Source organism: Lissotriton vulgaris, chromosome 4_1 (genome assembly GCF_964263255.1).
Source record: "Lissotriton vulgaris chromosome 4_1, aLisVul1.2, whole genome shotgun sequence".
Classification (NCBI taxonomy): Eukaryota; Metazoa; Chordata; class Amphibia; order Caudata; family Salamandridae; genus Lissotriton; species Lissotriton vulgaris.
In genome coordinates this window covers 744,190,110-744,205,049 of record NC_141691.1, presented here as the reverse complement: position 1 = coordinate 744,205,049, position 14,940 = coordinate 744,190,110, and the positions used below count along the sequence as shown (strand labels likewise).

The 14,940-nt window shown below is 43.8% G+C and overlaps 1 protein-coding gene across 1 annotated transcript in view; it reads right to left on the bottom strand.

Annotated features, from left to right (window-relative positions):
* The window catches only part of FAM217A (family with sequence similarity 217 member A), a 101,657-nt gene extending 87,003 nt beyond the window's left edge, over window positions 1-14,654 (bottom strand). The window contains exon 1 of the mRNA XM_086966855.1: window positions 14,532-14,654. Within this exon, the coding sequence (XP_086822981.1) occupies window positions 14,532-14,654 (123 nt within the window). The remainder of the gene's footprint in view (window positions 1-14,531) is intronic.
* Window positions 14,655-14,940: the final 286 nt, after the last annotated feature.

The window sequence follows — 14,940 nt, the reverse complement described above, 5'->3', positions numbered from 1 at the left end:
AAAAAGGGTGCTAACATGCGATTATGCATGTTAGCACCCTCTTGTAAATAGGGTTACAGTTTTATCTCCGCTTTTTTAGCTTTTTAAGCCAAAAAAGCGGAGATAAAGCCCTTGTAAATATGCCCTTTGGTAGTTTAAAGATTAAAAATTGAGTTCAGAGAAATCCATTTTCCTTACAAATTGCTTTTAATATTTGCTAATGTTAGGCCTAAAATAGTTCATTGTCTCCAGGCTTCCGGTGCTTCCCGCCTTTCTCAAGCTTCCACACCCCCATTTTACTTTCTGTACACCCATAGATACACGTGGCTTTAAATTCTAAAGTCTCTAGTCGGTTCCAAAGTTAGGAAGTACCATCGATTACCTAACCCAAAAAAGTGCACCATGCTTCTCTTGCATCACCATACATGTTACTTTGCTTACAGTTAATTGAAATTGCAGTTATACTAACTAGAAGTAACTTAAGATACCTTCCCCAAAAACTTTTTTAACACGAGCTTAAGTGTTTTTTTGCAAACTCGGGAGAATTTATTTGTATTTTTCAGGTTTTTGTACAAGACTTTATAAAACATTAATACTTCAAAAAAATTCTGCCTAAGTTTCCTTTCTGTTTCAGCAGCCTTTATCGGTTGCAGGGATTAAATATCTAGACAAACCTTTATTTGAAGGCCTCATATGCCAACAGCGACAAACTGACAGAGCAGCAGATCAAATGCAATCCAACATGCAGTACTAAACTAGGTGGCTTTGAGTGAATTCAGCTAGGTGGCATTTCAAAGTCATAACCTGTACATGCCTCGAGAACTGATAGCCATTCGCACTGAGCAGCATTATATTGTAAGTGAGAGCACACATTTGTTTCTGGTGAATAGGAACGTTCTTAAGATGAAATTCTGTTACACATCAAGTTCACAAAAGTGAAAACTGATAAGGGGTTGGAAGGCTTGTAGGAAGGAGGATAAAAGAAGTTGCAGAGGATGCAATTCTTAACTTGCTAAAATCTTAATGAGTTCAGCGACCCCTACATTGAAAATAATGAGCTCCGGCACTCTAATAAATAGATTGCATAAATAATTAAAATAGCAAAGCTCATCTGTTATGTCTTAACCTTTGATAGCAGTAGCAGGAAGCGCACATCGCAAGCCTAGAATCAAGCCAAGCTCCTGACAGGCGGAAGGATTCCAACACGCGGTGACGTCACCAGCCCTTTCACAGGGTCCTAAGTAGAAAGCCGAATTTCTACATATCATAGAATTGCCTCTAAGGTTTTTGCAGATTTTTGTCTATTTGGAGTTTCACAAAAATATCCCTTGGAGTCTCCAGGGGATATTTTTGTGGAGTATTTATAGAAACTTCGATAATTTGCAGTTTCCGTGGGGACTTCTTTCCATGTGTATGCTGATGCTAATTGTCCACGTGGTGGCCACTCTTTACAGAATATAGAATCTGAGGCATGGGTTAGAATATGGAATATTTGAAGACAGGAATATGAAGAGTGTAGATGTTTTACCTTCGGATGCTGAGAATAAATCCACTTGTAGCCAGTTGTATGGAGTCTCTGATGTTCTTACCGACGAGGGCGTGTCCTGACATTCCATATTGAGCTATCCCTTCTCTTACACTCCAGTGAAATATTTGTGTGTTTCTATATTCCTTTTCCACCCTCGAAATGAAAGTACTCCCATAATTTACAGAAGTTGTGTTTCCTCAATTCCAGGCAGCAGCGGCGCATCGCCCCACTGAGAATGAAAACTAAAACAATAATGCAACTTTATTAGCATTTTATTTTTCAATGGCAGGCGATGCTGCCGAGTCTAGTGCGGGGCCTGCCAAGCAATCCTCTCGATGCTAGCAGGGTCTGGGAGGAGGAGTGGAGGGCACTTGTAAGTGTGCACATGTTAGTTTGGCCGGCCGTGTTAGGCCGTCCAAACCAGTGGTAGAAGTGGGCAGGATCGGAAGGGCACAGCGTGCCCCTACTTTTTTAATTTAACAAATTCCGTTCCCCTACTTCTTTATTTGTAAAATGCGTCCCAGGACGGCAGGAATGGTCCGCACTTGAAAAAAATTAGAGCCCTGCTTGGTGCACATTGAGGACGGCCTCTGCCGTTGCGGGCCCTCCCCCACCTTCCCCTCTGTGTCTGTGGGAAGGGGCCTGCCCAGGAACACTATGGGAGCCGTTTTGCACTGTAGGAGCAATCCAGCAGCATGTGAAAGTGGCTTCCAATGATGCCCCTGCTGCAACAATGATTTACATCTCAATTAGACGATGCTACCTGCCTGCACCCCACTGTGACTTATACAATTTGTCACATCAGTATGCATTGGCGGCCCCGCCCTCACCCGGACTGACGATGCTACAAGAAAAGGAAGAGGACTCCAGTGTGGAATTTGTGGCAGGCTGTTCCCTAACCATGGCGCTTTAAAAAAAAAAAAAAGCTGTAGAAAACGTTTAATGTCTTCCTTATTTTATTTTATAGATTATGTACTGCTGCTCTGTCTGTGTTTAGGGATGTGGTATTTTTTAAAATACTGTTTAACTTTATTAAGGATATAATATAAATTCAGCCCAAAGTGTCCAGTTCTGGGACACCCGAGCACCAGAGCCCCTTGTGGACCCCATCCAGGGTCGGACTGTGAAAACAATTAGGCCCAGGCACCAAGGCCGGACTGGTGTAGTGTATTGTATTTATTGTATTCTTGGTCATTCTGTTCTCGTGCTAATTATCCTTATCTCGTGTGCACATGCTTGAGCATGTGCACGGAATGTATGCATGTATTCATTTGAATGTGGAGACGCTTTCAGAAGCCAGGTGTCCGTTGTGCTTGTGCAGTTGCTGCTCGGACTCCTGGCTGATGAGACGCTCCTCCTGTGATTGGAAACCTGCTAATAAACTTCACTTGGAATACATTCCTTTTCTCAGGACTCTTATTAAAGACTAATTGTCTTCTACATATTGGCGACGATCGGGATTTGTTTCCATCACCGAGGAAACTACAGTATTATGAGCAGGGGAGGAATCTTTAGAAGGAATAGGTGACGTAGGAGACAAATCTTCGCTAGCTTGAACTATTTTTGGTTGAAGCCAATGTGACCAATCACAACCCTCCTGAGTGGATAAATTTTTCCTCCTAGAAATGAGGGCAGCTTGGTCTGCAGACAACTTTGCCAATTGTCTCACGTTCCACCAACCCTTGTCCCCCAGAAAAACAGCATTTTTACTAACTTTAATGATTTGGACAGGACTTGAAAACATAGACAAACCTTTCGCAACTTTATAGGGTTTCTTGATCATAACCCAATCCCCCACCAACATTTGAATGTCTTTTACGCATTTTGACCTGTCATAATTCTTTTTCATTACTGCTTGCTTCTGTTTGACGGAAAAGTCAATGTTATCCCTAACAGAAGGAAATTGATTGCCCTCCCCTTTCCTTAACCAAGCAGGAAATAAAGGAGAATGGAATTCCCTTCCCCGCAACAAATGAAAAGGGGACATTTGAGTCGTACAATGGGGCGAGACATTATAATTCCAAATTTTCTTTTCCAAAAATTTAAAAACATCCACACCAGATGCTATGGCCGTTTGTATTCCTTCTTTCAAAAATGTATTGCCACGTTCAACTAGGCCATTAGAAGAGGGCTTTACACATTTTGTCAGAGACAAAATGGGTCCCATTGTCAGTTACTAAGATTCGAGGGGCTCCTTCTAACAGGAACAATCTTTCCAGGAAAGCAATGGTATTATCCGAATCCGGAGCCTCCACAAACCTATAATACATCCACTTTGAAAAATAATCGATTGCTAAGATAAGGTATCTCTTCCCTTCTGGAAGAACTTTATATGGACCGGAGAAATCTAAAGCAACCTTCTCCCAAGCCATCCCCGGAAGTTGAGAAGGTTGTAATGGAGCCTGGTGGGTCTTCCAATGTTTATCAGACAACAAACATTCTTCGCAATTGTCCACAGTAGCCCTTACCTGCGAGTCAATACCCGGCCACCAATAATGAGCTTTGATTCTCATACAAGTCTTGGTCACACCAAGGTGACCCTCGTGGGCTAACTTGATAACAGTGTTCCTTAAACCACTGGGCGGAACGAACTTATCGCCTCTTAATAAAACTCCATCCTTGACTGAGAGTTCTTCTGCCACCTGAGCGAAATTCCTTAGATCCCCAGACAGATTCCTAACATCTGGCCAAGCCTTAGCTGAAAACTCCAAAGCCTGGGACAAAACACCATCCATTTCACTAGCCTCTTTCCAATCCTTTTCAGAAATGACTGAATTCCACTCCTCAATAGCGTCCACCATAGAGACACATTCCACATCTTCCTCAACTAAGTCATCCTCATCATCTTTGTCCATCAACATCCTGGACAAGCAATCTGCTCTGAAGTTTTTACCCCCAGTGATGTGCCTTAATTCGAAATTGAATTCCTGCAGTTTAGAAACCAGTCTAGTCAGCCTAGGAGAAAGACTATTAGTACCCGAAACTTTGCTAAAAAATAAATGAAAGAGGTTTGTGATCAGATAGCATCACAAACTTGCGACCCCAGATGTACATCTTAAACTTTTGGGCAGCCCACACACAGGCTAACGCCTCCCTTTCAATTGTGCTGTAGTGCTTTTCAAAGTCCTTCAAAGATCTAGAGGCAAAGGCTACCGTGTGTTCCTTGCCCTCCACCTGCTGACATAGCACGGCTCCAAGACCTTTCATGCTCGCATCTACTGCAATAATGCACATGGAATCATCCCTAAACGCGCTAAGGGAACGTGCAGAGACAATTAAATTCTTGACTTTAGCAAAAGTCTCATCCAAATCTTTTGTCCAAACAAACTTTTGTCCTTTCTTAAGAAGTAACCTCAGAGGTTCCACCACTTGAGCGTACCCTTCCACAAACCTGGCATAGTACTCGGCTAGGCCCAGAAACAAACGCAGAGCATCTTTATCACTTGGAGGTTTAGCTTCCATTAAAGCCCTAACCACCGAAAATTTAGGTCTAATGCCAGATTTCGAAATTGAATGGCCCAAGTACTCTAATTCAGACACCCCGAACTTGCATTTGTCTTCCCTGACTGTCATACCCCTACTACCCAGAATGGACAAAACCTTTTTAAGTAGAACATTATGTTCATCCATTGTCTTTGCGAAAATCAAAATGTCATCAAAATATGCTTGTACCCCCACCAGATCCCCAAACAAAGAGTCCATTAACCTTTGGAAAACGCTAGCTGCTGAAGCTAACCCGAATGGGAGCCTCAGAAACTTAAAAGCTCCAAATGGGGTCACAAAGGTTGTTAACTCTTGAGAATCCTTAGACAAGGGAATCTGATGGTAAGCAGACTTTAAGTCCAACAATGAAAACCACCTGGCTCCGCCCAGATTTGCTAACAGCTCTTGAATTCTAGGGAGAGGGTGACAGTCAATTTTAATGTTTTTATTGAGACCCCTGAGGTCCGCACATAGCCTGATCTCATTATTTTTCTTGCGTGCTACGACGATGGGCGCAACCCATTGGGAGGATTCTGAAGGTTCTATAATCCTGTCCTTAACCAAATCCTCAAGCATCTTTTTAAGATGAGACGCTCCTCCTGTGATTGGAAACCTGCTAATAAACTTCACTTGGAATACATTCCTTTTCTCAGGAATCTTATTAAAGACTAATTGTCTTCTACAACTGGCTTAATGGGCATTGGGATGGAGGCTGGAGGAGTGGGAGGCTGGCTTTGTTACTGGGGGCTGCAAAACTGTCCCCAGTAACAAACCCAGCAGGGATGTCCAGCACACTAAGGGGGAGATTTACTAAGATTTCTAGTGCTAAACTTGTTTAGCGCTGGAAATAACGGGAAAGTAATGCAAAGCAGCGCATTGCGCTGCTTCGCATTACTTAGGGTCATGGGGCGTATCAAGGGTGTTCCCAAGCACCCACCCAGGGTTTCTCACACTACACCCAATTTACTAAATGAAGTAGGTTGGGTTTAGCGTGAGAAAACTGCACTTTTTCAAGTAGGCGTACAGAAGGAGAAATGCTTTAATTTCTCCTTCCTTTTCCGACTTTATATGCATGCTGCACTGTACAAAACCTATGCTGGACTTACTCACATACCCTAGCGCTATGGCGCTAAGGTGTGTGTGTGGCACACGGCAGCTGTAATTAGCGCCAGCGCAAGGGAAAGTATGGCGCTCTCCTACTCCCTCCCTGTCGCGCAAAGCTACACTGGTATGAGATGCGCTACATAAAACAAATGAAATACACGTGACAGTGGCTATGGAGAGATGAGGGGCAGTGTTGGAGGGTGATAGTGATGGAAACATTGAAGAGCCCCAACAAGATTGGCGTATCCTGGTGCACTGTAAGGTCATCATTTACTGTGCTCTAAATGCCAATACAATTGAATATATAATAAAATAAGTTGTAAAATGCACACTTTATGTAATCTTTTCTTAAATTTCCTTGGATAGAGAACACCCTCTTCCCATGTCCCCTTTGTAGTGGTCAGGCTCGCTTACTGCGTTGGCTCGCAACACACCGTACAGGGGATGGACAAAGTGTCAGGGCTGCTTTGAGTTACCAGTTCAGCCTTGTGTGGCACTAAATTGAAAGTGCCCCATTTAGCAAATGATATATAAAAACAAGCAGTGACAAAGCCAATAGGTCTTGTCATTGGGACCTCTTTGCTAGGACTGCTTTGGGTTCCCAGTTCAGCCCTGTCTGGCACCAAATTAAAAGTGCCCCATTTAGCAAATGAGATATCTAAACAAGCATTAGCAAAGCTAATGGGTCTTGCTTTCGGACCTCTAAGGTTTGTGAATTGTTTTAGTGATGCTTTTCAGCATCACTAACATACTATAGTGTCACCCAAAAAATAAAGTTGGATGTATCCTTCACTTCCCAAATGAAAATATAATTTTTGCCTTTTACTCTCAAGAACTCAAGTTTTTTGTGGGAAGGAGAGTTAGCCAAGCCGGACACTTCAAAAGATATCCTTTGCAGGACACTTGAATACATAATGTCGATGTTTGAGCAGCTAGCTGGCTGACATGAATGTGGAAACCCTTGTGGGTTTCCGTGAGTGAGATCAGATTTTAATGAAGAGTCCCTTTATCTTCTGAGCCCTACCTAACCCCTTCCTTGCTGTTCACGAGTGCAAGATAGGCACCCCTGTGTACAGGAGGAGCCCTGTATTCGTGTCCTCAACGTTTGAAGCAAAAAACACTTATTGTTTTCTGAACAGTGAGTGTTAAAGCATTAAGGTAACCATGTTGTTCCTGCTTATATTTTGCATGCTTTACAAAATCTTGCATTCCCTATGAGTGTTTGCTTTTTCCAGGATGTTATTCTTTTTTTCCAGGCAGTGCATAATTTGAATTGAGTCACATCTAGGCATTTATAACAGGGCACAATTGGGTTGTAGCATGTTTCTCTCAGTGGGGCAGAAAGGTGTTCAGGGGGGAGAGAATGTGGCACTGTGGCCAGAGATACCAAATTTGGAACAAGGGAACCAGGATAAAGCATTATGACCAGTCACCCAGAACACTATCCTGAGGGAGCGCATTTCCCTACTGGACCGTAGAAGGCCCCCGCTAGACCATAGAAGCCCTGGTCTCTTAGCTCCAGCAGGTGGACCCCACTAGTGGCCATTGTGGTCTAACCTTTAAGCCCTGTCCACCATAATCCCTACTGAGGTTCACCTCCAGTCTATAGTGTACACAGACCCAGCTTCCTACACTCATAATTCCAGAGTTGATACATTTGCAATTCTCAATGCTAACTACCTTGAGTAGTAATTACACAAACTACTAATATAATAGTTGTATCTCATTCATCTGATACTGCTTAAAGCATCGGCAAAACCAAGATGTCTGGGTTGTATCAGGAGTATATATTCACTTTTCTGTGCTATGTCTAGACACAATAACAGTAAATAAGAGGCATCTAATGCTGGCTTCATGACATGCTGCGTGAAGCACATAAAAAATGTAGGACTACAATTTTGCATTGACCGTGGGGCACAGAATGATATAATCAATAGTGTTCCCCAAAACGTGGGGTCTCAAGTCATAGAATTTAAACCCAAATTTTATGTTCAGAAATGGTTTGAAAAAGGGAGGAAAAGTGCTGATGAAAGAAACTGCATGGCTCGGAGACAAAGGGTTTATGATTCCACTCATAAGCGTATTTGGGACATTTTGTGATTGAAAAAATATCCCACATTGTAAAAGTATTTTAATGTCAATAACTCATATACTAGCCTCAAACACATGTGTATCTATTGGTTCCACAAAATAATGTTCTAAGCTGTAACTGGTCAGTGAAATACCAAACATACTAAAAACTGGTATGTTTTGCTCTTTTTAGCCACACCTCTGACTCCGCCCACTGACCCAATCCTCTGGTTATTCCCACCCCCTGATGCTCTGCCCATAGTTCCCCTACTTTTTTTTCCTCACTTCGACCACTGGTCCAAACACACACGTGCACTTAAAATTTCTCCACCTAGCTGTACTGTACAGCTGGGTGGAGAAATGGCACAGGCTCATAGTCCCGTCGTGAGAGCCTAATCAGGCCGCTCAGACCAATACAGGTGCTGCTTTCACAGCATGAGACCAGCGTGTTGATTGGGTGGGGAGCTCATGCTGGCCCATGGACTTCCAGAAGAAAGGAGCACCGAGGCATCCAGCGGATGGAGCGGCAGTGGGAAAAGCAGGTAAGTGCATTTTTTTTTTAATTTGCCCTGTGCTGCCCCACTATTTTATTTTGGTAGCAGCCGCTGCTGGTTACAGGATGAGGAAGGCCATGCAAAATGTTTATCAAAACCCCAAAACATGTGAGTTCAGAACCCACCTGTCCCACACGTCTAAACCAAACCCTACATATGGCCAAATAGTGTACAGTATTCAGTGTCATTTGTGGGTGAAAATAATCACTTATTCAGTGCATTAAATGAGTGGGATCTGGGCAGATCTGGCAGCTATTATTGAGTTGTGTCTGGGTTCTAGTGAGCCCCAGTGAAATATGCTGAATTTGGTGTAATTTGCTAATAACTGGACACTTTCAGCAGCCCCTGCACATTGTCTGCTTTCCATTCCAAACAGCAACCTGCTGGAGGTGAAGTGGCTTTCTTATTTTCACTTCCAGCTTGGCCAAAACAAAGGCCTGCTTTGAAGGGTTACCAGCAATCTTTTTGTAGGAGTCTCATCCTGGCTGGGAGCGATCTGGAACCTAATACCTAGATGCCAATGCAATGGAGGAAAATAAAGCACATAGTTTATTATCACTTACGAAATACTTAACAGAAACTAGGATTCGAATGCAGGTTTTTGACTTTGGTCAACCTCTGTATATAGAAGACATGCACGCACTGTAAGAATGTCAGATGTATATGTCTGTATAAGTAATTACACAAAAATTTAAGTAGCTCTTCCTAATTTATTTTTTAATCTAATTCTTTTATAGCGCCACTTATCCCATTGTATGGTGTTAGATTCCTTTACATCACACACGCACATTATACAGAGATAATAAATCATTTGAGTGTTTAAATCACGTGTTACATAAGTCAATGAGGGTTACGAGGTATAGCAGTCACATATCGTCCTTACTGGTAGGCATTATATGTGAAGAGTGGATGGTCGGAGAAACACAAAGTCAGAATTTAAAATATAATGCTGTGGTGGGGGTTTTCTGTACTAATAAGACTTTAATACCACCATACTACCCAAAGGAGTTCTTTTAGCAGCATCAGAATAACAACAAATTGAGGAAAAAACACAATCAGGTCCTAAACCAATGCCTTGACCTTGATGATGATTCATAGCTCTTTGTCTAGTACTAGAATTTTGCAAGTAACAAGAAGATCTCTGTATCAAAAACAGTAACATGCTCAGCTAACTGCATAAAATACAAATCTGTGTTCTGCATGGTACACTATGTGCTGTGCAGGAGACACATTAACCCTCAATGCTACTTTATGAGTCAAAACTGTGACTAGACAAAACTCAGATCTCTCTAGCAGGTGTATTACCCATCAGAGTTATCTTACCATCCGGGCCGGACTGGGAACCGAAACCGGTGCTGGCAAACTGCTCGGCCGCCCCCCCCCCCCCGGGGTGAGGGGGGTGTGCAGCCAAGCAGTTTGCGAGGGACAGTTTTGGCTGATTTTGTTACAGGGGGCTATCGACCCCCGGTAACAAAAACAGCCCCCCCAGTGCCCTAAAACCGGCTGCCACCCTAGCGGCCGACCGGGGAAACGCCAGGTGCCCTCTACGGCCAGTCCGGCCCTGCTTACCATTATTATTATCCTCTGAAAATTGCTGGGCACACAAGGTATCTGCACTTGCATTGCACTCAGGTATTCAAAAACAGTTAGCAAATCTGGCCCGCAGGTGCTACTATTAAATTCAGGGAGTACTGATGAGTACCAATACCTGGCCACATTATGGACCTGCTTTCAGAAATCTCAGTAGTATATATCATATAGAGGTAGGTGAGCCAATGAGCGCTTGAACCAGATGCCTCTTGAACCCTCAAGCTCAAAATGAGCAGAACTTCCACGTGCCTTCTGCTTGACACCCACGCTCTAACCTCAAGTACTAGGAATTTAAAGCAAAGCAGCCACCAGTGTTTTCAAAAAAGGAGCGAGAAACATATATCCATCTTATGGTTGAATTTGCACAATGCGAAACCAGAAAAACTGTGATCAATCCCGGCTTCTCTGCTTGAACAAAGATTTTATTTTAGTGAGCTTCCTTCTTTATTTTCACTCAAGTGCACCTTCAAATATGTGAGTTCAAGGTAGATTTAATAGACTATTATGTTGCTTCATGCATATTAAGAATATAGGCCACATATGACAACTAACTTGCCTCTTTCTTCACTTAGATCACTAGTGGCTTTGAAGTCAGAGGGGAAATGGGTGGCACACATGTTTCTAAGTTCACATTTGAAGACAATTACTATCACTTTTAATAAATGCCTCTCAATGCAGTGATATAATGTTGTGATATTATCTTATGTACCAAGGTAAAACGCTTTTGCATGTTAAAGAAATACACTTTCTATGAATTTGAAGAGACCGTACCATGTTTTTACATGATATTTACATGCAAATATGTTCAAGGCTCAGCTCGTGCAGGGGTTTTAGAGTTAAACCAGGCCCTTGCCTCGGCTCTGGCCCAGCTCTACCTATTAATTTGTTGGCTCGCCCACCTCTAGTACCTTACCTATTCTCATTATTGCCTTCACATTCTAGAACTTGCAGCTCCTCTTCTGTAATAGGAACAGCTAAATTAGAGGTACATCATTTTAAAGGATAAAACACAGGGGTGCTGACTTCCCAGAAAGCACAGTTCAACTTGCAGTGCACATGCTCGAGAGTTGGAATGCTTCAAATGAAGCCAAGAGAAAGAAGTCTTTAAATGGGCTCAGTGCTGCACAAAGATCATTTGCAGTGGTTTAGCTCTGTCCACCGCTGGGCTGGCTTTAGTGGGCACCTGGGCGTTTTCCCAGTGGGCCGGAAGGGTGGGAGCAGGTTTTTGACCCATGGGGGTAGGTTTTGTTACTGGGGGCCGGTTTTGCAGCAGTGCTGCTATATTGACCCACGTAACAAAAGCGGCAGCGGTGCTTGACACTAACACCCCCTCGCCCCTCAGCTGTGGCCTGTCGAGAGGAATTGCCAGGACAGGTTTCTGTGCCCAGTCCAGCCGTGGGTCTGTCATTCAATTATTATGCCACAATTAATGTTTTCTGGAAGACTTCCATGGTTTCACAGGTGATGGGAGGAATGCTTACAATTTGTCTAACCACTGACAATCACCCAGGGTAATACTTCAAACCATCATTAATTGCCTACCGTGCCACTCAGATCAGATCCAGCCATATGCAAATCAGCCTTGGTTTTGCTCCAATAGGCATCATCCAGCCCGAACTGCTAACCCAGGTCTTCTCTGAACTGGAAAACAAGCACCTTGAGACCGATTTCAGATTGGGTCTCTTCAGTCTGGTGCAGCTTGGTTCCAGTGGTACAGTGAGCCAAGGATCCACGTTTGGGCATACCCTTAGCCTCTTAGGGTGTTGTTGGCCAAGGGAATGTCCAGACGTGGCTTCGTTGCTTACTGTGCCACTGCAACTAAGCAGCACCTGACTGCAGAAGTTCAATCTGGCCAAATCTGGTCTTGGTTTGCTTGTGTTCTAGTTCAGAGACAAGCGGCTTGGCATTTCAGGCTGGATTGTGCCTATAGAAACAGGAGCCAGGCTATTTTGCATACGGCTTGGTCTAATCTGAGGTGGCATTCTAGGTAAAAAAACGATGGATTGGAATCCTACCCGAACAACAACAGTCAAAGGTTAGACAAATTGCAAGCATTCCTCCCATCATCTTTTATGTGTTTGACGTAACATCCTGAGTGGCCAAGAGTATGCCCAAATGTAGTCAATTACTCACTGTGCCACTGGAACATAACTGTCCCCGTCTTAAGAGGACAAAACTGGTCTTGGTATGCTTGTGTTCTGCTTCAGAGAGGGCCTGGCCTGGCAGTTCAGGCTGGATTGTTCTGATTGGAGCAGGACAACGACTGATTTGCATATAACTGGGTGGGCTGCTCTGAGTTGGCGTGACAAGGCGGGTAAAAGAACGATAGGAACAATTGGTAGTGGTTAGGCAAAGTGCAAGCATTTCTCCCATCACCCTTTGTGTGTTGTGCGGAGTGCGAGGAGTCGCGCTGAGCTTGTTGAGATCTTTCCTCTCGGACAGGGTTCAGGTGGTAGCCCTGGGAGATTTCGAATCCACTCCTTTTACACTCCCAGGAGGGGTTCCTCAGGGCTCCTCCCTGAGCCCTACCCTTTTTAATATATACATTTCCTCCCTCGCCCCGGTGATTCGGTCATTTGGCTTTGAATTGACATCATATGCAGATGATACACAAATTGTGGTATCTCTGCTCCCGGGTCGAGAGGAAGGAACAGCAGCAAGATTTCAGGACTGTATGATTGCAGTAAGTTCATGGATGGCTAGGAATTGCCTTAAACTGAACTCCTCGAAAACAGAGGTTCTTCTCTTTGGCAATGAGACCAACTTATGGACCCCCAATTGGTGGCCCCAAGAAATGGGAGAATCTCCCATACCTGCCACGACAGTAAAAAATCTGGGGGTACTCATTGACAGACAACTTTCTTTTAAAGCACAAGTCAATGCCCTCTCATCCTCTGTTCACTGGATAATAAAAACAATCAGGAAAATTCTCCCCTTTCTCTCCACTAGCAGCAGGAAAACTGTCGTGACAGCATTAGTGCTGTCACGCCTCGATTACTGCAATAGTCTGTATTTGCAAGCACAGCAAGGGATCCTGAACAAGCTACAGATGCTGCAAAATGCTGCTGTCCGCTTAATTACGGGTCTACCCAAGTTTGCATCCGTTTCTGGGGAACTGAGCAAATTGCACTGGCTCCCAGTACGGAAACGTATGATGTTCAAAGCACTGTGCATAGTGTTCAAGGCAGTGAATGGACTAGGTCCGTCTTTCCTTCAACAACACTTCCAGCTGTATCATCCAGGCCGACAGTTAAGATCATCTAACAAATGGCTTGTCAAGACTGATCGTATTAGGAAAGCTCGATGGGGAGGTCGCAGTTTTATTTCCGGAGCAGCCGATATCTGGAATAAAATGCCCCTCCCCCTAAAACAAAGCACTGACCTAATGACATTCAGGAAGAACATTAAAACATGGCTTTTTAATCTATAGGGACTAACATCGTATGGAGAAAGTATATCATTTCAGCGCCAGGACACCTGCCCGGTAACAGTGCGCTTAATAAATGGTAAAAATAAATAAATAAACTATTTTATTTGCCAATGACTAAATCTACGAAGAGCACTGGCATTTTTAAAATGTTTTTGGTAGTAATATTTTATTGTGCACTTAATTAAGATTAGACAATAAAATATTTCTAAACACAATACATAAAAAACTGAATACGAATACTTCTAAACGGTAGTCTAGTAGCCTACAAAGACAAATAAGAGGCATTAGTCACAGTAACAACCAGAAGAGTTATTATAAATCAGCTAAAACACTATACGGAAAAAAAGAAACATTCCCTGTAAAAAATGTAATTCAGTAATAAAAAACGAAAAAATAAACATTGTGTCAGAAAGCAAAACACAAAGGTGGGACATTAAAAACTACTTTATCCAGGCACATTTGCAAGTTATTATATGCCCTGCAACCCATTCAAAAGTGTTTCGCACTTTCTTGAAAGGTGGACTATTGCACCACTTGACAGACAGCTACAACATACAAGCTAATTAATTGACTTTCGCTGAATATCCTGACCTTCAACAGTGTCTACTACTTCGGCATGCGGGAAGTGAGGCTGGAAAAGCATTATTTCAGCCCTGCCTCTTGTAAACCCGTCCCCACTACAAGTCATGCACCAGTATCAAAATGACCTCTCAAAGGAGGTGGGCTCGTTTTATTAAGAGGGTGGACGGTGGAGTGGAGGTATAATGATACTCCTGGAGTTTTCGTCGCTTACCTGAGGAGGGGTGTGCGCGTGCTGTGCCCTGAAGATGCCCGTCCCGCTGAGGCCGTCTATGGAATCCCTGTCCTGGAATCTTCCACTTCGGGGGTAGACGAGGCGGCGCTTCACCCCCAGCATCTTCACAGCTTCCCACAAATGACAGACGGAGCAGCACAACAGAGTCAAGCCAAAACGGCACGGATTTCCCTCGGGCCCGGTTTAGGAGGGCTGGGGGCGGGCTACCTTCGAAAAACCCTCTCTGTGGGCTGGGAGCAGCACCTGCCTGCAGGTAGGGAGGGGGTGCGGTTGGAATGGAGAAACTGGCCAGGGAGCAAAGGGGACATCGCAGCATCTCTGACTATGGCTCGCCCGCCTTTGGGTGGATGGGGTGAGGTGGCGGTGAGGAGTAGGGGGGTTCAGAAGA